Source organism: Acyrthosiphon pisum, chromosome A2 (assembly GCF_005508785.2).
Source record: "Acyrthosiphon pisum isolate AL4f chromosome A2, pea_aphid_22Mar2018_4r6ur, whole genome shotgun sequence".
Taxonomy (NCBI): domain Eukaryota; kingdom Metazoa; phylum Arthropoda; class Insecta; order Hemiptera; family Aphididae; genus Acyrthosiphon; species Acyrthosiphon pisum.
The window spans coordinates 115,406,882-115,430,109 of record NC_042495.1 but is presented as its reverse complement, the minus strand read 5'-3'; the positions used below and the strand labels follow the sequence as shown (position 1 = coordinate 115,430,109).

The following is a 23,228-nucleotide window of genomic DNA, read 5'->3' as shown; positions in this document are numbered from 1 at the left end:
GGTATCACATTTCATGAGTGATAATAATTATCATCTATTATCGTCGTTATCATTATTTTATAAATATTAAATATTTAAAATATTGGAAAAATTATACGTTATCAATAAAGAAAATTTAGGGGGTATGGTCACCTAATTACGTGATTTATACAATATTATTGTACTAAACAATTTTGAATTTTGTACATGATTTTAACTTATCTAATCTATACGTCAGAAACATGTTTTTTAAAAAAAATATTAATTAAGCTATGTGTAGAATTTTTGCATAATTGTATAATTATATTGTTTTTGTGGAAACATAAATTACAATTTCTAATGGGGATACATCTATGCTGTATTTTCATTGAATTTGAAGTAAGTAATTATGAACAAAATATGATATGAAAAAAAAAAAAATAATAATAAACCTCAAACAATAAGGCAAAAAACATCTTGCTGTTAGTAAATATTTGATTTAAAAAAAGAAAACATTGTTAACCGTGATAGTATTTTAACATAAAAATAAATACATGATAAAAAAAAAATACAGAAACATAATTTTTATATCAGAGTTACAAATATTTGTCAAAATGATTAATGTTTATTCAAAAATTAAAACAAAATCCAATATATCTTATAAATTAAAGATCCCCGAGGTCAACACTTTCAACAAAGCCATTTGAATTTTCATGTTTGTCATTTGTTCCCGAATTTAAAGTTTGTTTTGTACCATTTGAAAGTACCTTTTGTACCTTTCGATATTCCAATAAACCCCATGATACGGCTTCTGCCTTTTTAAGTTTTATTTCTACTTTTGTGGGAAACATAGCCACGCAACTTGTATTAACGTCGACAATCTAAAAATTAAATTAGCATAAATTAAATATTTAATTTTGAACCTAAAAATGGCAAATAAATACCCCATAAAGTTCCATGTTTTTAGAAAACACAGAATTGTCAAAAGGGAAGTTTAGTTCCACAGACAGTTTAACAGGAGACAATTTTACAAAAGAAGTGTTTGGGTCATATTTCTTGGCAAAGATTGATATTACAACCCAGGGTCCAGTCTGATGCCAGTCTAAACGACAGTTAGTATGTCCTTGAATTTTCTGAAACACATAAAAATCATTGAATATTTTTTACTTTAATAACAAAAGCAATAATTATATGAAATTACCGTTTCTTTAATCCAACAATGTTTTCCTTGAGAACACCCAACTTGTTCTAAAAATGCGTTGAAATCGGACGTCTTTTTATTACAACAGGACCAATATTTCATACCCTCATGGAATATAGGTATACCGGGATGATGGTCACAAGAAAGATTCCCTTTTCCAGCACCTTCGTAGGCCTATAATATTTTAACTTTGTTAATAAAGACAATGTTTGTAATTTTTTTTAAATAAAACATAAATTGATAAGACCTGTTTGCATCCATTGTTTTTACACATAGTACCAATTGCAATATCAGTTGAACTGCTTGTCTCGTTTCCATTAGTATTACTTATAGCAGTAGCAGTCATTTGTTGTAAGTGAGTAGAGGATATGGTGGGTTTAATATTTATCAATGGCAAATTAGATGACGGTCTCGGTAATGAAACTGGTTTTGGGGCATGATATTCAATGACATCAACTTTGCTATCTTTATCTGGAACATACTTTTCAGGCTCATTTGGCTTTTTACCGTTGTGGTAACCCTTTGTGCAACCCTTGAACATATAAATATTTTAACACATAAGTAATATTAATATAATAAAGTACAATAAATATTTTATCAAATATAAGAATTACCTTTATATTAAGAAATTCAGTAAAATCGGTACATTTCTTTTTACAGCACGACCATCCCTTGTAGGCATCATGAAAAAAGGGGTCACCTGGATGATATACGCAAGAATCTAATAATTGAAAAAAAAACTGTTAGGTAATTAATTATCAAACAGTTAAATATTTGAATTAAATGAACAGGGGAATCATCTATAAGTACTTCGTACTATACTTTCGATGCAAGCGTATTAACTTTTTATAAAATGTATAACAAGCAACTTTTCCACTATTAAGTACAGACTTACAGTAAAAATTATTTATAACAGTATTGAAGAGAGTAAGGGACGAGGTAAGGGACCATGACATATGTAAGTGGGTAATATAGTAGTTGCTTTATCTATTTATCCAATGGGTTGTACTATTGTACAAACCAATTAGTTTGAATGGATTTCTTGGTCGTGCCAACCAATTGTTTAAAACTTTAATGCTTCTTACCGATTGCTTGGTTTTTTATTTAAGCATAGGTAGACTAATTTTCGTATTAAAATAAAATAGGTACAACCTACCTTCAGGATTATTGGCCTGATCAAATTTCACAGCACATCCACGGTTATAGCACAAAATCAAATTCGAATCGTCACACATTGTCGGTATTGATAAGTATTAACTTTTAATTGCTTAAATAGAAGAAGGTGAAAATAATAAAATATATAATTTATACAATAGATGAACCACAGCGGCAAGTGGCAACGAGGAACATACACACAAATACACAATGCCATAAAAAATTGAATAATTGAAATGATTGCCAAAAGGAACGCTAGTTGCTAAAGTTTTAATCACACAAAGCCGAAGATGACAGTGTTGCCAAAAAATATATAATAAACTCAATAAATGAATCTGACTATTCCCTCAATTAAATGAAAACAAAAATATTTCTTTAAAAAAAAAAAAAACATAATTTAATATACTTTAAGATATTTATGACAAATGGGAGGAACATAAAAGTGAATAATTGCATCTATTAGTTACAGGACAACTTATTACAATATACCATATAAATGAATAAGTCAACTAAATTAAATAAAAAAAAAAAACATTTTCTTCAACTTATTATAAATTATGAAGATATACATGCTTGTAAAATGTACTAATTATAACCAGCTTAAACTAAATCGAAATTCCTTTTCTTTTATAGGTCTTTTTGGTTTTTTCCTAGATAGCTGAAAACAAATTATAACAGAGTTGTATTATTAATTATGTATTATTTCTTGAAAATAATATGTAAATAATTATATTTACTTATGTCCAAATGAATTTAATTGTAGGTTATCTATTGTAGGCATGTACTTTTCATTGTGAATTTCTTGCAAAGGACTAAAATATAATATAGAAGTTTATTAATACAGAATGATGATTGATGAAGTTGGCCAACGATGACCCATCTGATTATGATATTTTATTAGCGCGCTAATCAACAAGTCATCACCTCGGTGTTGCGCACGAGAATGGTAAACAATATACGCTCATTTGCATGTACTTTTGTCAATCCTACAGATGGACCTGATAACGCAATAAGACTTCTGAAAACTGATTAGAATTCTTTAATATGTCTACTATACATCGGTCAGGCCACATTTTAAGATATTTCATTTCATTTTCAAATAATCACCATTTTAAATTTCGTAAATTTTAAATATTCAATCTAAGGTATAGCCGTATAGGAATTTAGGAATACAATTTTAACAAAGTGGCCTGATCGATCTTAACTTTCAAGTACACTTATTAACGAATTGAAATCAGTTTTAAAATGGCTTAATGTGTTATTGCGTTATGAGGTCCATTTGTATGATTGACAAAAGATTGGTAGTTGGTACATTTTGGTTGAAGTAATTGACAGTTTCCAATCTAACTGTGGCAGTGGCGTCATTTCAGTTTTTATTAGACTAGGGCAACTTTTCACGGCTTTTCCAAATCAAAACTTTTTTTCACTCAGATTCTCGTAGCTTAGTGCCATAGTGGTTAAGGGTGGGGGGTGTGGTAAATTTGCCGACTTAAGATTGATATAAATACTAGACTGGGGCATATGCCCAAGTTGCCCCACCCCAAATGATGCCACTGAACTGTGGTGTTACTATTATTATGTTATTTCGATTTTATTTTCTTAAATGCAGTAGAAACCGTTTATAATGATGTTCAAGGGACCAAAGAAAATAGGTCATAATAACCGGTTGTCATTATAACCAAAATGACTAAAATCAAATTGTAACTTCAATACATATTATTATTATTATTTATTTATGTAATGTATAATATAGAAAAAAAGTAAAGATAAAAACATTTAATTATGTACATATTATTTAAATTAATTAATTCAATTATTATTATTAAAAAAATCTGTTATTTCATTTTGAAATTCTTGTTCGATTTTGTCTCAAGCTTTCCATATGATAGAAATCGTATAGAGTGACCTACCCCAAATTCATTAAGTATGTGGGAATTTGTTTCACCTTTTTTTTAACGAAACATGACATTTGCTTTTTCTTCAATTGTGGATTGCTTTCGTTTGCACATTTTACAATTTCAAAATATTTAACACAAGAACACAAAACGCATTTAATCTCACGACGATTACCCGTACCCTGATGATAAAATAAAATAAAATAAAACTGACGGCAAAACAAAGATGAAATTGTCGGTATTATCGGTTTTAATAGTACCTTCAATAAAGTAAAGTCATTATAGATAAAATATTTTTCCAATATAACCAAAAATAACATTCATAACATCCGTATAGTCATTATATAGACGTCATAAAAACCGATACAAATTAGTACATACAATATAGGAGTTTTGCAGGGACCTTTAATCTAAGGTCATTACACCCAATATGTCACTACAACCGGTGTCATTATAAACGGTTACTAGTTACTACTGTATTTTAATTTCTGAGCAGAGCCATGAATGTATTATTGTGTTTTTTTTTTAATTTTTTAAATTTCTTGTGTCTGTCGTCACCTTTTGGGGACAGTGAAAATGCTTTGATTTTTAACTTCAGCATCTTGTTCAATGGGAAAGTGAATCTAGTTGATGCATTAGGGAGGTAAACATTTTAAATTTCCAGAAGTTTTCAAAAACGCCGAAAAAAACAATTTCATAACATATTAAATTATTAAATAACCAAGAATAACGGTTTTAGTTATTTTTTAATGATTTTATAATATTAATTAAATTTACCGGATACCATATTAATAATAAGTAGGTAATAACAATATAAACATAATATAAAATATCCTTGACTGACAAACAGTCTCCGCTCAGAACTGTTTTTCACTTTTTCGTATACAATGATATTATACCATTGAATTCAAATGTAATTCCATTCATTACACTGTATTGATTATAGTGACCCACTTGTAACCTACTGTACAGCTGAGTGGCATCCATTTACCCACTTTTTGTTTTGTTTTTATTAGTTATAAAATTGTTTGTAAAAAATACCAATAATTCGTAAAAACGTTGTAAGAAAGCATGGCCCGGGGGGAGGGGCTCACCGCCTAGGTTCACCCCCTAACAAAATGAAAAGTATATTATAAATGTATTTAGCATATTTTTTATAATATGTAAATATGTAATCATTATGATAAACTTCTCCCCCTCCCCACTATTAAATTCCTGTCATAGCACTGTAGGAAAGATTAATAATAGCTTAGTAACAAGTTCGGTATTAATATACATTATATATGCATATAATGTATAATACAATATAATAAAATTAATAGATAAATCAACAATAAACTCATTGAGTAAATAATTTTATAACTAGTATAATAACTTATATAATATTGTACAATTCAGTATTCGTTTAAAGTTTAAACTTGAAAATTATAATATACTTATCACTATCCAGGTTCATTATTTATTATTTATAGTTTTATTACTACCATTAGTAATTACTATTAATATGCAATAATTATATAAGACAATTATAAACAAATAAAAGCTATATCACCTTTGATAAACCGAAGACGCTGGCGTAGATACTCCAGATAAGTTACTTCCAGTAGATAAAATCGATAACTCGTTTCGAAATGACTGTTTCCTTTTTTTTAAAATTATACACTTAATAAAATATATATATATATTGTTACAAAAATAAAACATTCAATATTTTCAATAGTTACCTATGCCTCATATCGGGCATTTTCGGTTTCATATTTGAAGGAGTTCTGTTATTTTTTGCTTCTGCATTAATCATATTAAATGGTGATGAATTTGTTGGAAAAATTGGCGTCGAAATGGATCGGGTTTCTGCAACGCTTGATGAAGTTTGTGGTGTATTCCGCAATGCACTTTAAGTTAAATTAGTATTAACTATTAATATATTTATACATTGTTATAATAGGCGTAAAATAATAAAGATTGTGTTAATCATGTATAGCAGGCAGCAGCGTTTCCCAACCTGTCTACCGCGAAATGTCATGAATCATAATTATTAACAAATGATTTTCTGATCAGGAATCAACTTGAATTCTTCATAAATAGTGTAAATGTGTAATAAAAATTATTTTTGTTCATACTTAATGCTATACTGCCATTTTCTACATGCTATATATTTTTGAAGCAGCATTTTATTCAATAAAAACCAAAGATCGATCACAAATGAAGAACTTGGAAGACCAGCGGCGGATCCAGGGAGTGGTGCAAATGGAGTATTTTGTAGCCAATTTTTTCACTTTTTCACCCCTCCCCAAATTAAGCCATGGATCCGCCACTGTGGAAGACGACATGACATGCTTGTCAACTATCGACCACGGAGGAAACTTATAATGAAGGTTAATATTTGTAATAAATTAAAATTCGATTTTACATAAGTTTTCCAAACCTAATATTCAAATTAAAATAATTATATAATATGTTGGTATATAAGTCATTGCCAAGTGTGCCAAGGTTAAATATGAGTTGGCCGAGTTGTGATTAGTGTGTCGTGAGGGGAAAAGATTGGGAAACGCTGATGTATAGTATATTAGTTTCTAAGGTATACATACTTTTTAGCAATCTTTAGTTCACCCTCAAGTTTTTTAATATATAATTTTGCTCTATTGTATTTCGATATCTACACATAATATAGGAAGTAAAATTATGTTATAATAAATTTAACTAATATCTAGGTACGAATATTAAAAAAATATCTATTTTACAATGTACTGATGATGTCCAACTAATTTAATACGATGAGCTTTTTGGAATTTCATCACTTTGAGCAATTTTTCGTAGACTTCTTCCGGTTCTTGAAAATATTCCAAGACTTGAGGGTTCGTTTTAAATGACTAAAATAATTTGATTTACTTATTAAATTTTATATTGAGTTATAACTAAAAGTAAACACCAAACTTTATAGTTTTTGTAAAGATGGATATAAAAATACTGTCAAAAAATTGATCTAGTTATCGTTTATTAATTATATTTTTAATTACTTTTTCTCCTATCACAGTAGATGAACATTTATTCCTACAATGCCTGCAGCAATCCGGTGTTCCTGAAAATTAAATTGTATAATAAAAAAAAAACTGACGGATTCCCCTACCACAGGGATCACTAACTAATTTATATTAGGTTAGGTAAAAATTATTAATTTAATTGTTTTATTACAATATTTTCTCATGTTTAAGTTTATGAAATTAAAACTGAAGAACAAAACAATATTAAAAAAAATCTTAACTATGACAAAAATTGAAAAATTAATTTTTTGTAAGATAGTTCTTATAATATTGGTACACTATACTGTCTATACTATCAGCTCAATTATTGAATATGCATTTCTATAAAACATATTATTATTAAGTAGTATTTAAATCACCCTTTACCTATATATTATTTAATCACACGACAACCGGACTATCATAATATAGGTTTTAACTTATAACTTTTAAGCCTTAAAACCTATATGATATAAGGGGGGGGGGGGGTTGACCCGTCGAGTATTAACGTTATTAAATTTAACAACACAGTAAAACGAAAATCACTGTAGGATTATGTACAAGACGGTCAGAGGAGGACTTACCATTTTTCCGCCCCTAGGCATTTACAACACTAGCTCCCCGTACATTAGCCTGCTCCCACGGGGGGGGGGGGGGGGAATAATGTTCCATGAACTAAAACAAAACTATAAAAATTGTATTTAGGTATTTTCATACCAACTAAACAAATAAATATTAATACAATTTTGCATAGGTACATTTGTACACTTGTACAATAATTAAATCATTTTTCGCCTTGATTTATGTGAGCACTCTAGTCTCTATAATCGTAATTGATTAGCAAATTTCTGAGCAGTATGCAGTATGCACTGTCTATACAGGAGACGGGTGACAGTGCCAGCGTCGCGCGTCGTCGCAATATTTATTATTTACTTTATCAAGAAACCTGATTTCCAGAATTAATTCCAGTATTCTAATATTGTGGTGCCGGGTGCGGGGTGAGGCGGGTCATTCCACTAAGCACTATCACCCACCTAGCTAGTAGAGTGGCAATGTAGTAATGTACCCGGCGACCCGAGGCAGTATATTTGACTGCCTTGGCTGGCGTTTTGCGCATGCGCCACTCACAATATTGTACGTGTGTACGCCGCATAGCCGTATACCACCTCCTGTGCATTAACACAGGCAACGCCGGCAACTGCCTCGTCGAGTACTCGAGTGTCGATGCCGAACCTCTAGCGGTGGCGGCGCGCGCTGGTCGCAGAATTAAACTCAAACGGCAAGGTTATTATAGCTTATAAATTAAAACGTTACTGCGACGTGACTGCGTGAGCCATTTTCCAGTTTCATGCAAGTTGTATACGTAAAAAATAATATAAAATATAAATTTAGGTAAATAGAATTATGAAATTGTGAAAAATTAAAAAGTAAAAATTAACTAAAAAATTGCGCCCTAGGCCAGTGCCTTGGTGGCCTATGAGTAAATCCGCCCCCGAAGACTGTATATTATACAAACCGTTTTAACTAATGTCTGTCAATGTTTTTCTTATGAAATAAAATAGTTATAAATAATTACAAACGATATTCCGTTTGGTCCGATCCACCATTACTTAGTACTCACCGTCTGCAAAACAAGTGCAGTTCTCGCAAAATATATGGCCGCAGCTGGTTAAGTGAAACTGTTTTTTTTGCCCATTAATATTTTTGCTGGGTTGAACAAAACACGAGTTGCAATGAATCCAATCCATATTTGTTCGTGAACAGATTACAAATCACGGAAATGCAACAGAATCAACGGATAATTTATAAATTTGATGGATGACGCATTGAAACGAAATCGTCCAAAAACGAATTATTCAGCATTTCTGTCTACCGTGCGCGGACAAAGGGAACGGTGACGGCCGTCGTGAAATTGCATTTTGGCGCCTTCAATTTACAGTGTAGGCAACATTTCAGTCGTTCAAGTATTTTTTCACAATTATATTTTTTTTAATAAATTGGGTGCGACGTTTAAGAATAAATATGCAAATAGTTTTAATTAAAATAATGTTGGAATAATGACCACACTGAATATCTACTCTAAATATTTATGGAATATTGAAATCTAATCGTTTTTTTTTTTTTTTATTAAGAAAGACAATTTACAATCTGTACACAATAATTACAACAAGTAAATTAGATAGAAAAAAAAACAGAAAAAAGTCATTTGAATATCGTGTTGAGGAAGAACCCCAATGGTAACATCTCATTTACTAATTTAATAGGTCTCTACACCATTTGCGCTTTGGTCTGCGTGATGGCGGGTTTCTTGGGAGGGTGACGGAGGATATGTGTGATATTAAAGTATTGCTATGCGTGCTTAAATGTTGGTGAAAACGTTTGTACATTGTTTTGGCTAGTTCAGTGACACGTACCAGAGGGCTTTGGTTACTAAGCTAGTTTAGAAGCGGTTTTTTGAATGTTAATCATTTTTTAGGAGAACTTTGTTTATTACTGTAATTGATTAGTGGGTTAATAATAGATTCAAGCTCACTTATGAATGAGCTAAGTTGATTCGTTAAATTTAAAGAATCGTTATTTTTATGTTGGGGGCTGGTTAAGTTAGTATGTGGATTTTGAGCAGCTTTGTAATAAGTTTTTTGTGTGTTATTTGATTTATTTTGGCTTTCGTATCTAGAGGTACTACCAGTGGGTTCTTGTACATTACTTTCTGAAATTGTATCATTTTGATTAGTCTTTGGTTTTTTTATAAGAGAGGATTTTCGTTTGGATTGGATGTGTTGATAAAAGGGACATCCTGGGTAGCTGGCAAGATGCTGCCCTTCGCAGAAAACTTTGGGTGGTTGGTCGATTGACTTTTGACAATTTTCAGTCAAATGCGATTCACAGCGTGGTTTTGATAATTTAAACTTATTATTTTATCGATCAAACCGATGAAGTCTCTTTTACGAATCTCATGACCCTATTCATTAAAAAAATCCACTCAATACAAGTGTACCATGCTTTTCGAAAAATTGAATTATTTTCAATTTTAAAAACTCTGTTAGCTTGTTACTTGGTCAATTTTGGGCTTAGGAATTAGGATCATGGCCAATGGTCAATGGGTCAAAATGTATTAGAAGATAATTATCTACCCATATCTGGTCAAAAATAAGGCTCGCTATTAAAAAAACATAAATTATATTGCGCATGGTGAACCAATGGAGTTAAAAATTTGAAATTTTCCCAAAATGTGCACTTTGGTACCACCTATCTATCACAGCAAACCGTTTTTAAATCTAAGGCCATCGGGCTGATATATTTAGTGGTACATATAAGACGGGACACACTAAATATAATTATTATTATGATTATTGATTATAGTTATTTTAATTGGTTCCGATGTAACATTTAAATAAAACAACATTAATTCTTAATTTGTGTGAGCAGAAAATACTGATAATAGTTAATTTGTTTGATATTTGTATTTACACTTAGTATAATAAATCATATTGTTATTTACATTTAAAAACAACTGTTTACGTATCGGTACTTTTCAAAATTAATATTTTAATTATAAGCTTCATAAGAAGCGAGTTTACTTGACAGTTTTTGATACTACTAATAAATAATATCTCCATAAATTACGTTTCCAACGAAAAGTGTAGTATCAGATAAATTAAGACAAATATTTTTCAAATTGATACAATTCTAAACATATAATATTTTTATAACTTTTTAATCTCTTCTCCTTCACCATAATATGCAATAAACGTAGTTATTATTTACTTGACAAAGGTACATAATAATTTATAAACATTAATGTTTAACAATTTTTGATAGGTAAGAAAATTAAGCAATTTTAATGACACGTGATAGCTATAAATAACGTTTATTTTCATACACACAAATAAACAATAAAACATAATTCTAAATATTGTATAATATATTAAAATATATTATATAACTCTTAAATTTCGATGCTTTCTATGATTTATTTTTTATGATAGGTAACTAATAACTAATAAGTAATTACTATATATTATAATACGCAACTAGAAACAAAATACTTTAATTAATCGATTATAATACTGGATACTGATAGAATAATATAGCATTATAAATGTATAAAGTATAAGCGGTAAGCACATAATATTGTTTTCCAAAATGATGATTACATTATATAGAATATAGATTGAATCGAACCATATACTAATTGTTTAATATCGTTATTAATTATTATTTACTATAAATATATTATACAATTTCGTATTTAAGATGAAAATAACAAACGTGAATTTAACATCATAAATCATAACTTATTAATATTTAATAACAAAACTTATTTTTATATATTTTAAATATTTAAAAAATAGGTACAAAACTTGAGAATTGTAATTTTGTAATGGCATTTATCATTATTATTAATTAATCGTTTCCGATGAGATATAAATGTGAATTAGATCAAAAGTGGCGATAAAAAATGTAGAATATTAATATTCAAGTATTAAATTGACAGATTGGAAGAATACATAATTACCAGTCGTAGGCAGTGATAGGTTAGTATAATTATTGTATCAGTAATTCAATAATGTCAATAGTCAATCTATATATTATTATTTACGTATCGGCATATCGCATGTATAATGTATAAATTATAAAGAATATCTCTGTTCTCAACATCATCACGTCTATATAATATGAAAATAACCTAATACCATAACCTTAAAATCTATATGTGGATAAAATAGTTTTAAAAATTAGTATTGATTCTTATTAAATATTAAATTTAATAAATTTGAATACACCAATCAAATTGGACATTTATAAAAATATACTAATTGAATATTTTATTTTGGTTATTATGCAATAAACACTGTTCAGAATTTATCACGATTCATGGTTTTATAATTATTTAGCTTGTGATAAAATCTTTTCATTTACTCATAAAGACATAACTGTATATTAGTCTAAGGTGTAAGTGAACATTTTTAAGTAGTACTGAAGATAGATATAAAGATGTTGAGAACCACAGCTATAGAATACTATTGAATATATCTCATTTAAATATACCTATAAATTGCATATTATTATATTTAATATACTTCATGTAGGTATATTTATTCGAATACAGCATGCAGGTAATCCACAGTCATATCAACCTACAATATATCATAATAACTAATAAGTAGTAACTGATTAAATATAAACGATCTCTATATAATAAACGAATAACGATTTTTTTTAAAACTTAAACCATCCGCTATTCTCGTCTTTGATCTTTAACAACTCTTCCAAAGCAAATGATCCTTTGCGTCGATTATTATCGTGTATAGAATTACTGATATTAAAAATAAAAAACAACAACAATTAAAATATTATATTAATTAAAAAACTGCTAAATAAATAGTATGTTATATAGGCTCACGAGCTTATAAAAAAACTTACACGGAAACTCTTGTTGAAGACACGGTCAGTCTGTTCATGGGATAGCTGCGTCTGATGGTCTTTGCGTGTTTCTTCAACTGTTTCTTCTGTTGCAGCCATTTATAGAAATTTTTTTCGTTCTCCGCTCTCTTCTTCTGCTCTTCTTCGTGTTTCTTCTGCCTCAACTCTTTCCGCCGCCTCTCTCGTTCCATTCTCGTGTTGCGCCTCTCCAACAGTTGTTCAGCCGACAGCCCGTACTCGGATCGGAGGCCGTTGTAGCCCGGCAAACGAGGACGTTCGCCGCTACCGGCGGCGGAGGACTTCTTGTTGGTACCTCCACCGCTCAAGCTTGTCGGGCTGAGTTGCAACTCTTCCCCGGCCGTGGACTGCTTCTTTTTGATCACTAACTTTGCCCCCTTGTTGTTGCCGGACTTGTCCGTCTGAAATTCTAGAAACAAATCTGCATTTGGCGTCTTGGTTATTCGGGGCTTGGCGTTTTCGCCGTTTTTCGCCGCCCTCAGGTTTATGTGGAAGAACCTATTCGCAGACTTGTCGTTGCAGTTGTTCGAAGAACTCGTTTCGTCGACTGCCTGCCGATTGTTCTTACTATTCAACGGTTTGAGCTTACCCTTTGGGTCCATTTCAAAGTAATATGTCACGCGAGCCTTGTTGTTTTTATTTATATTATTATTATTAATGTTATTGTTGTTGTTGTTATTGTTGTTACCGTTGCTGCAGTTGATCATCTGTTGCTGAATCTGAGCAGACGACGGTTGGACCTTTTTATCGGATGTTTTTATATTTTGCTTGATTTTTTTTTTGCACGTTCCGCAACGATGCGAAACAACCGACTTTTTTCATGGGCTTACAGTCGACTTTCCTGTCGTTCGTTGCTCCCACTATCTGCACCGCACGTTTACGCTCTCCGGTGATTACCTTCAGCTTGTTTCTCAGCTCCTCCGCGTCCAGTTTCTTGGGAACGTATATGTTTACATCACCTTCTTCCAACGGTTTTTCAGCACAGTTTTCGTACATCTTGTATTGCGTGTGGGTGAACAGTTCCGGGAAGTACGTCACATGTTCGTCAATCGCTGATCCTTGGCGGGTCTTGTTGTTCCGGTCCATGATCGTCTTGAACTCGTCCCCGGACTCTATGACGTTTATGAACAACGGGTCGTCGGAATCAGACGAAAAACTCCTGCTGAACGAAGTGCTTGAATAAGCTTTGTCGTCTGTGTCTGTGTCCTGCGTCCTATCGGTAGCCGAACTGCATACCACGTCGTTTTGGTCGTCTGCATCATCGTCTCTTAACAAATCAATTTTCGCCAAAATGTCTTTATCCTCGGAGTCATCAATCGGGCGATCGGAAAAAATAACCTCGGCCCCTTGAAGTGTTTCCGTGCCAATCGACACTGTACCTATAAATATTATTAAGACGACTTATAATAACGCTGAGAATAAACATCGTCCATATAAGTTCACAGATAGGCCCATAGTAAATAATATATTAAAATGTTAACAAATAATACTATCGCCATAATTTAATTTAAATTAATATCTGCTATAATATTTAACCCTTAATAATCAATATGTGTATATATATATATTTATCGTTTGTAACCATACGTTATGCTAAACGTAATATGTTAGGCATGAAATAAATTATAATTTTAAACAATATAAACTGAAATAGGTACTAATAATAGGTACTACCTATATACCTGCACAGTTAATATATAAAAAAACCGGGAGCATTATAAATAGGTAATTTATTGTATTTAGGTTTCAGTAAGTATTTTAAATAATGTATACCTATATAAAAATTAAAAACATAATAAACGTTATAAAAATTATAAATTACTTTCGTATAAGTTAAAAAATTATTAATAACGCTCGTCTCCTCCCTATAAGATATATAATCAGTGCTCATTTGAAGGTAGGTTTTACTTCTGTGGACATTTACCGTACATAATATAAGCATGTGCTCATCGGTGGCGTAGCCAGGATTATGAAATGGGGGGGGGGGGTGTTTTAAATATAGATTAAAACCAAGTTTTACAGTTTTCATATATAAATAAATTAAGGGTTCAGAACTTGACTTGTTGCACTAAAAATTATCGAAATATTCAGTCAAAATTCTCAAAATATGCTTAAATATATGTACTATGTAGCAACATTTTTATATTATTTTTGAAAAATCATAAAACATATTGCAATTTTGGTAATAAAAAACTAAAAAATAAGTAGGTATATAAACATGATAAATAAATAGGTAAATAAACAACAACTTAATTTTTTAAAATACTGGCATACAGTACTAGGTTAATAAAGAAGTAATAACGAATAATGTGATATGCGAACACCGTGATCAACGAACACGTACTGATGTTCATTCATTCGTACAATCTATACAATCTAGATGTCAATTATAGTTTAAACACAGTTTTGTCACAAAGAAACTTATGAAATCTTACATATGGGAACATAGGGCCAACTGTAGCCAAGCTCCACCAACAACTTTAACAGCACTCCACCCCTCCCAAACATTTACTTAATTTTTTTAAGCTTATCCAATTTTATAATAGTATGCCAGTATGGTATTAGGCTTCGGCCTCCCCAAATCTCAAAATTATCGTCTATTGTACCTAACCAAAAATAATATTTTTTAAGATATTTTTCAATGTTATCCAAATATAATTTTTCCCGATAATTGTATGTACATTTAATTTAAAAAATACACAAATATACAAATTCAAACTTTGTATTTAATTTCGCCACTTCATAAGACAAATTTATAACTTGCAAGCAGTCCCAAACCCTATAAACAATATATTTATCAGGAGGGAAAATGCCAATGGTGGGGGGGGGGGTGTCAAACACCCATAAACCCACGCCACTGTACTGCTCATTAAACATACGAAGTATTATATTGTCAACGCAAACACGGAAAACGACATACCAATGTCTTCGAAACTGTCCAATACCACGACAGTGTTGTCGAACTTGACTTTTCCCGGCACGTTCACGAATTTGCTCTCGCTGGCGTTTGCCAATTCTCGGTTTGCTTCGTATATTTTCGACCGCAGATCGTACGGTTTGTCGGACGGCTTCAGTACTGTGCCAGACGCAAAATACACTTCTAAAAAGTCACACCGTATACACATTAAAAACTAAAATGAGGGAATAGGCCATAAATTAAAAACAAAACAAAACTGTTCAAACAAATGCACCTTTTTAAAAAAAAAAAAAAAAAATGTTTTTGCTATACATTTGAAAACGTAGTTTTATTTTAACGTATTAATAATTAATATTTTATAATAAATAACAATACTTACTTATGAAGTCTTCTTCATCGTCCACATCAAAATCGTTTAATGCAGTTCCACCGGTGTTCGACGCCACACGTACTGACGATTTCGAGTCCATAAAAGAATTACTGTTGTTTTCGGAAGAAACAACTCTTGTCGGGTAATCCGAATCGTAAATATCGAACGGTAAGTTATCATCACTCTCATTTTCAATGGTTTTTATTTTTTTTTCCGAACTCATTTCCTTCAATAATAAAATTTAGTTAGCTAAAAAATATTTATCAATATCAATACGTCTTGGATCGGTAGTAATCTACAACGATTAATATTATGATTAACCACAATTATATAACTTTAATAAGTTGAAATGCAGTGGAAATTATTGAAGTGTCTTAATTTTGTAAATTGAAAAATGTTGTGAGTTACACATTTTAACGTTTTTGTAATTTATTTATAAATATATAGTGATATTTTACGTATGAAGAATATAAAACGTCATTTAAACAATATAGTTATTATTCACATTTTATATTGAATAGCTGATATACTTTCGTAAATCTTAATAATTAATTTGAACAATCAGAACTATTACCTTACATTAATCATTACTTATTACTCAATATAGTCATTAATATTATTGGGATCTAACACTTTAGGTATTCAATGACTAGTTTCATAAGTTTTATTTAAAAATCCAATACAATTTAATATTTATTTTAATAGTATAAATATTTGGTCCCCAAGCAAATAAAGTGTAAAACTATTTAAACGTATTATCTTTAATGACAAAAGCAAAGCATGTACCTATCTACTTATTAATAATATGACGTATTGAAACTTACATTTAGCGAGTCTAAAGTTTTATTTTTTTATGAAATAGATTGTGTATGAATGTTTGATAAATTGGTTATATATATACAGCTATAATAGCTATATAAAATATTTAACTTTTTTTACATTTTGTTTTCTTCAAAAATATATTTCCGAGTACCTACAAGAAGATCATTTATTTAAAAAATGTTATTTTTATAATAACATAATATACCATCTCTTATGTACATAATATTTATTTGTTATAAAGATAATATTTTCCAAATAATACCATACTACATAGTACTCATAGTAGGTTATAGGTACATACTACAATAAATTAAATTTTACAATAATTTTGTTGCGGATTTTTCATTTAATAAACGCGTGTATACTTTGGATGGTTTTATAATAGACTAAAGTCAACTTTCAGGCCGCACTCCAGGTGCAGGTTAAGTAATTTAAAAATAATATTAACTCTATTATTAACGGTTGTCAGTATAGGTATTAAAAGGGTGACTAAAATATAAAAGTCGATGATACGATTTCATCAATATTCACGAATATGCATAAACCTGCAAACATATACTTTAATCGTTGTGTTTATACAAGTAGTACAATATAGGTCGTAAGCGTGCGTGCGTGCGTGCATAATATTATGTGCGTATATTAACGTTGCCTACGTAATTGTGCGTACCTTTACAAATTAGATAATGCTTATTGTATACCCACCTAAACCGAGAATAATAATGATTTTTTTTTCAATTCGTAAAATCAAAAATAAAAAACTAAAATAACAATTATTATTTCTCCATTTCTACACAGCTTATAGGAAAAATATCGTGAGTATTCCATAAAACGTCTGCAGCTTTTACGGCCCACCACCTAAAAAATCAAAAATTTGATCCATGATAATTAAAAATCAAAAAGTAGACATCAGTTGTTCTCCATGCATGATATAAAAGAAATTAAAATATAATAACGGTAACAATAATAATTAATAAGTGGATGTAAAATCATAACAATATAACTATACAATGAAAAAATATCTTTTAAAATATATCCTATGCAAATCAAAATCAGTTTCAATTGCAGCATTTAGGTATAAGTACCTACGCCAACAATTATTAGAACGGTCTTATTGTCTTAAAATATTTGCAATCTTAAATATTATTGAAGTTAAAAATTGTCTATACTTTATAGGCACATAGAGTATTAGAGTGATTCACCCACAATGCTAATCCTTCATTTATTCTTAAAAAGAAATTTATTAAAATTCTGATTTTTGGAAATTTTACGTAGGCTTATTCAAATTCACTATTATAATAAGATCATATATTCAAATAATTACTTGGATTTCTATACAACTAAAGGTGTGACCTGCTGTGATGATACAAACTTAATTTTTTCAAATAAGAACCACTAATTTTAATTGTAAATATAGTTAATCCTTAAGAATTTTATTTTAATTTTGATGTTTCTAAAGGTTAAAATTCTAAATTCAAACTAGTAATTTATGAGTTTTTAAACTTTGTGTAATTGTGTAATGTTTACAATATTATTTTTTAACATATTTATTCTAAAAATTATATACTCGTGTTAAATGTTATTACTTAATTATAATATAGTACATCAGTACTATATTATCCACTTCGCTGTGTCATATTACCTGACCTGCGTGGCAGAACGTATTTTACAATAATAATAGGAAATAATAATAATAATATATTTACCTGCATACCTATATATTATTATATACGATATCTGGAATCGAGAATCGCACATATAGTCGTTGTGCAGATTTCCTTTTAAGTCAAATCAATCGTCAGACGTTCGCGTCTATTATAATATACACCTACAACGGATGGGTTTCGTATATACGTATTGGTATGGACTATAGGCAGGTAATCATATAATATACGCAATTGTAATATTATCGAACTTCCGAACGAAACGAATGCAGTGGCAGCTGCATTATAATAAATTTTACACTGCAGCGGTGCAGTTGTAATGTCGAGACCGGATGACTCTTCAGCAAAAAGGCGTCAGGATAATAAAATATTAATCCTTACAAATGTCGGAGGAAAAACACACTCGTATACACGCACACCTACTTACAAAATATTATTATATAGTTTTATTATGTGCACTCGACTAGTGTCAGTGACATTATCGTAATAAAAGTTTAATATTTAGGAATACGTCTGCGCCTTCCGGAATTCAAACGATCGTCCCAATCGGTAAATATGTTTATCGGTGTTGCTTAGGCAACTTCAACCCCATCACGTGATTTTTGTTTAATGTTCAGTCAGTTGGTTCGTTCAATCGTTCGTATCATTCAGTGGCGCAGGAACTATTTTTCATGAGGGGGGGGGGGGGCAAAACCTAAAAAAAACCTAACAACTATTATAATATATTTATTTGTAATTGATAACAGAAAACCTTTCTTATTATTTTATTCTTTTAACCTTGATATATGTAGTATATCTATGAATATATATTTTTTTATTTAAAAGTTTACCAGCTAGTTTAACATAGTAAAAGTTTACCAATATATAAATTTTTAAATTTAATGATTGAATTTATACATTTATATATTGAAAAAAAAACATGAAACATAATATTTACTTCATACCTGAAGTTAAAATAACAGTATCTAAATAAATATAATAAATAAGTTTTAAAAGAAACATATTTACTATATACCTGAAGTTGTATTCAAAAGTAACAATATGTCAATATATAAATAAATATAATAATACGATTGTATTTTACCCTTCAATTTTAATGTGGTAGGGGGGCAAAATTATACTTTTGCACTCCTTGGATTTTATCCGAGGGGTCAACTGCCCCCTCTTCCCCCCTTCTCTGACACCACTGGTATCATTACCCACTACAGAATACGATGACACAACACTATTATGATGATTTTGATATTAAATACGCTCAGACAGTGGCGTACTAAAACGGTATATAGCCATAAAAGTATACCCACTACACTATTATAGCTATTTTAGGTAGGTTACATAGGCGGAAATCCATTAAAATGTCAGGGGGGACTAACATTTTTAACATTGATATAAGTGGGTGGTCAAGACCCCCCCCCCCCCAATTCCGCTATAAGGTAGGTGCTGTAGTAGATACAGTTTCCCATTTCTCGACTATCCCGTAGTAAACGTTTATTAAGTGGGTGAGTTTCCCGTGTGGGTATTACCTTAGAATTTTACAATACATTTGTAAAGCTAAAAATAGACAGAACCTCAATAAAATAAGAAGTAGCCAAGGATCGCTAGCGACAAAAATGAACTGGACCGGGATGATTTTATTTTTATTATTTATAGTGGAGAAAAAGTAGGTAATTAACCACAGCTAGAATATTTATTTTTTTCAAGCATGTTTTAAATTTTAATATCGACAACTTTTTAGATTCTGAGCGGAGCGATGATAACATGTATTGATTTTACAATAAAATGTGTGTTTTTATTTTTTTATTTTTTTTTTTGTGTCTGTCATCACAATTTGGGGCAGTAACACTGCTTCGATTTTCTTCAACAGTATCGTGTTCGATGGGAAAGTGAAACTATAGTTCTGCATTCAGGAAATCAAAGTTTAAAATGCTCAATAGTTTTCAAAAGCGTAGAGAAAAACAAAACAAAAATTAAGGAAAAACGGTAATTTTTGTTTGGGTAAAAAGTGTGAACATTTAATACAAGGCCACTGAATACTGATATATTGTTACAATAGCAGTTGAAAAATATTAAAAATACATAAGCACACATTTCTTTTACAAGCATTTAAAGTTCAAATTTTGACAATATTTATCAAAATTTAAATTTAAAAATAATTTCGAAGTTAAAAATGTATAAGATATTCAACTTTTACAGCTAAGGATTGACAATTTAAAACAAGGTTCCATGTAAATAGGTAAATGTATTACTTTATTCACAATAATATCATCAAATATAGAAATATACTAAGTAATATAATATTATTGTATTCAAATTTAACACCATCTATTACAGTGACCCACTTGTAACCAAGTGTACAGCAGAGCAACACCCACTTTCCCAGGTGCCCACCTTATTTTTATATCGATTTACTACGCTGTGGCATATTATTCGCTCCAATGCTCCATCCATACTATATAATGATGATCTAAGATTTGATACCGTTTGTGTTAACAATGTACCTTCGCGCTGAATTATCATTATGGTATTTACCGGGTAAACCTACATACTCAATATTGTGGTTATGTGTGGTTCCGGTGTTTTTTTTTCTTCCTAATTTCGTTATCACAGAGTGCGGCTGATAACGATACAAAGTACAAACAACGAAATTGTTTCGAAAAAGACCAGACGAAAACTATACTGACACAACGACCGAATATAGCTGTTGCACTATAGTACCACTGAACTCTACACAATAACCTTAATTATTATTATTAGTTATTAGTTATAACACATCGAGCAAATTCGGAATCTCCATATTTTTAACGTTGTCATTATGTTCCCGAACGGCTTTTGTCTTTTTTAAATTTTTTAAATTTTATTAATACCAAATACAAACGACAGATTCGCATATTTAACCGAGGAGACACGATGATCACTAAATTAATTTTGGTATATTTGGCTATGAACACCGTTGACATTAGCAATGCAGATGAGTTCAAATGCAAGAAGTTTGCCAACGGATCGGTCTATCCATCCAGCACCATCGAATCTACCAATCACAAATTGCAGTACACCAAAGCATTGAGTGAGTAATAACTAATAAGTAATCACTGTTATTCTGTGTAGTTGTATACCATCTATACATGACTGACTTTAGGTTATGCCGACTAATAGGTATGACTGGTATGAGTATATGACTGTTTGCTCTCTTTGTTTTTAGTATCAAAACCAGCTCCTGATTGGAAGGGCACAGCCGTCATTAATGGCTCGTTGCAGGAACTGAAGTTAAAAGATTTTCGTGGGAAGTATTTAGTGTTCTTCTTTTACCCATTGGACTTGTAAGTATTTATCTTGGACCCTGCACCTTCGAGTAGTAATGATTTACATTGTTTTGCAGCACATTTGTTTGTCCAACAGAAATATTAGCTTTCAATGACCGTATTGAGGAGTTTAGGAGGATTGATGCCAACGTTGTTGCGGCATCAGTGGACTCACATTTTACACATTTGGCTTGGGTAAACACACCGCGAAAGGATGGTGGTTTGGGTAACTTGTCAATCCCCCTGTTGTCTGATATGACTCATAAAATATCCAAAGATTATGGTGTTTATTTGAGCGATGTTGGTCATTCCCTGAGGTATTATCTAGGTATAAAGCACTGTTGACAACAAAATTATTTATTTATTTTTGTTTGTTCGCTTTTGTTCTAGGGGACTGTTTATTATAGACAATAGAGGTATTCTCCGACAAATCACAATGAATGACTTGCCAGTTGGTCGAAGTGTAGATGAAACTCTAAGACTAGTACAAGCATTTCAATATACAGATATGCACGGAGAAGTATGTCCTGCTAATTGGAAACCTGGTGAACAAACGGTAAAATCAATGATTTATTGTGATTATAGAATAATTGAAATCTATTTCAACTTATATTTTTGATAATTCAAACATTTATTTTAAAATTAGAAACACATAAAAGAATCTTGATTAATTTTATTTCCAACTATAATATTATCTTTCAGGATATACTTTTAGGGCACATTTTAACTTGATTTGTTTTAACAAAAATGAAATAAGTTCTTTTGAACTTGCAAATTGTGTAAATATTTCATTCATTTTATAAACTAGTGTTTTTGATTCAAATCATGTAGCTATTTTTGTTAAATAATAATTTTTTAATCTTAGTAAAATGTAAGATTTAGTTATAAATTTTGTTTGAACTGAATATTCCTCATCAGTCATCATAGGTATTCAAAAATTTAAAAAAAAAAAACCACCTACCCTAAAAATTGTGTATGAACAACACACTGTACTTGCATAATATTTCAATGATTAAAACAATAAAAAATTGCTATCTGCAATTTTATGTGTTTTTTTTTCTGTTGAACACTCTTACTAGCAAATGTAAATTCAAACATTAATAGTAAATTAATTTATATAATTTGTATGTTTCAGATAATTCCTGACCCTATTAAGAAGAAAGAATATTTTGATAGACTGATCGAATTATAACCCACCCGTGTGGAGATCTCTCAATTGCCAAAACATAATTATTTATAACTTATAAAGCATCACAAAGACATAAACATTAAATAATATTTTTTTTATTTCAATACAATGTTTTATTTTTATTAAAATACGTCAATTTCTCACCAAGTATTGATGATAGAAATAATACACACTGACATTTCATGACACATACATGTATTATATTTTGTAAGTATAAAAATGCATTTATTTACACAATAACATAGCATTTATAGCGTCTACAGTATAATATAATATAATAAATAGAAAAGTTACTA

General features: G+C 30.3%; 4 protein-coding genes across 5 annotated transcripts; 1 reads left to right on the top strand and 3 right to left on the bottom strand.

Annotated features, from left to right (window-relative positions):
• Positions 1-256: 256 nt before the first annotated feature.
• On the bottom strand, positions 257-2,534 carry LOC100166247 (cysteine and histidine-rich domain-containing protein). The gene is made up of 6 exons (XM_008186229.2): positions 2,316-2,534; positions 1,774-1,880; positions 1,407-1,691; positions 1,160-1,333; positions 903-1,091; positions 257-839 (listed from the first exon to the last, which is right to left on the bottom strand). Exons 1-6 carry the CDS (start codon positions 2,392-2,394, stop codon positions 624-626), a joined length of 1,050 nt encoding a protein of 349 aa, XP_008184451.1. The 5' UTR covers positions 2,395-2,534; the 3' UTR covers positions 257-623.
• A 9,517-nt stretch (positions 2,535-12,051) lies between these two features.
• On the bottom strand, positions 12,052-13,415 carry LOC100568986 (myb-like protein I). Its single transcript, XM_003245425.4, has 2 exons — positions 12,657-13,415; positions 12,052-12,549 (listed from the first exon to the last, which is right to left on the bottom strand). Exons 1-2 carry the CDS (start codon positions 13,379-13,381, stop codon positions 12,453-12,455), a joined length of 822 nt encoding a protein of 273 aa, XP_003245473.2. The 5' UTR covers positions 13,382-13,415; the 3' UTR covers positions 12,052-12,452.
• Positions 13,394-16,096, bottom strand: LOC100569071. The gene is made up of 3 exons (XM_003245426.4): positions 15,971-16,096; positions 15,595-15,774; positions 13,394-14,053 (listed from the first exon to the last, which is right to left on the bottom strand). The coding sequence occupies exons 1-3, from the start codon at positions 16,059-16,061 to the stop codon at positions 13,419-13,421; spliced, it is 906 nt and encodes a 301-aa protein (XP_003245474.2). The 5' UTR covers positions 16,062-16,096; the 3' UTR covers positions 13,394-13,418.
• On the top strand, positions 16,000-23,036 carry LOC100162837 (peroxiredoxin-2). 2 transcript variants are annotated; one of them, XM_016805554.2, is made up of 7 exons: positions 16,015-16,129; positions 20,638-20,677; positions 21,325-21,508; positions 21,644-21,761; positions 21,821-22,060; positions 22,134-22,299; positions 22,879-23,036. In XM_016805554.2, exons 3-7 carry the CDS (start codon positions 21,352-21,354, stop codon positions 22,933-22,935), a joined length of 738 nt encoding a protein of 245 aa, XP_016661043.1. In that variant the 5' UTR covers positions 16,015-16,129; positions 20,638-20,677; positions 21,325-21,351; the 3' UTR covers positions 22,936-23,036. The 2 variants fall into 2 exon arrangements, with proteins under 2 accessions (XP_008184453.1, XP_016661043.1); XM_008186231.3 differs by lacking the exon at positions 20,638-20,677 and having other exon boundaries at positions 16,000-16,129.
• The last annotated feature ends 192 nt before the right edge of the window (positions 23,037-23,228 follow it).

Excerpts from the sequence above, each read along its gene's own strand:
- LOC100568986 (XM_003245425.4), bottom strand. The coding sequence starts at position 13,381 with ATGATCAACTGCAGCAACGGTAACAACAATAACAACAACAACAATAAC. Across the intron at positions 12,550-12,656 it reads TCTTCAACAAGAGTTTCCGT|TAATTCTATACACGATAATA; the intron begins GTAAGTTTTTTT and ends TTTTAATATCAG.
- LOC100166247 (XM_008186229.2), bottom strand. The coding sequence starts at position 2,394 with ATGTGTGACGATTCGAATTTGATTTTGTGCTATAACCGTGGATGTGCT. Across the intron at positions 1,881-2,315 it reads TCAGGCCAATAATCCTGAAG|ATTCTTGCGTATATCATCCA; the intron begins GTAGGTTGTACC and ends TTCAATTATTAG. Across the intron at positions 840-902 it reads AAAACATGGAACTTTATGGG|ATTGTCGACGTTAATACAAG; the intron begins GTATTTATTTGC and ends TTTAATTTTTAG.
- LOC100162837 (XM_008186231.3), top strand. The coding sequence starts at position 21,352 with ATGATCACTAAATTAATTTTGGTATATTTGGCTATGAACACCGTTGAC. Across the intron at positions 21,509-21,643 it reads GCAGTACACCAAAGCATTGA|TATCAAAACCAGCTCCTGAT; the intron begins GTGAGTAATAAC and ends CTTTGTTTTTAG. Across the intron at positions 22,300-22,878 it reads GGAAACCTGGTGAACAAACG|ATAATTCCTGACCCTATTAA; the intron begins GTAAAATCAATG and ends TGTATGTTTCAG.
- LOC100569071 (XM_003245426.4), bottom strand. The coding sequence starts at position 16,061 with ATGGACTCGAAATCGTCAGTACGTGTGGCGTCGAACACCGGTGGAACT. Across the intron at positions 15,775-15,970 it reads CGATGAAGAAGACTTCATAA|AAGTGTATTTTGCGTCTGGC; the intron begins GTAAGTATTGTT and ends GTGACTTTTTAG. Across the intron at positions 14,054-15,594 it reads GGACAGTTTCGAAGACATTG|GTACAGTGTCGATTGGCACG; the intron begins GTATGTCGTTTT and ends TAATATTTATAG.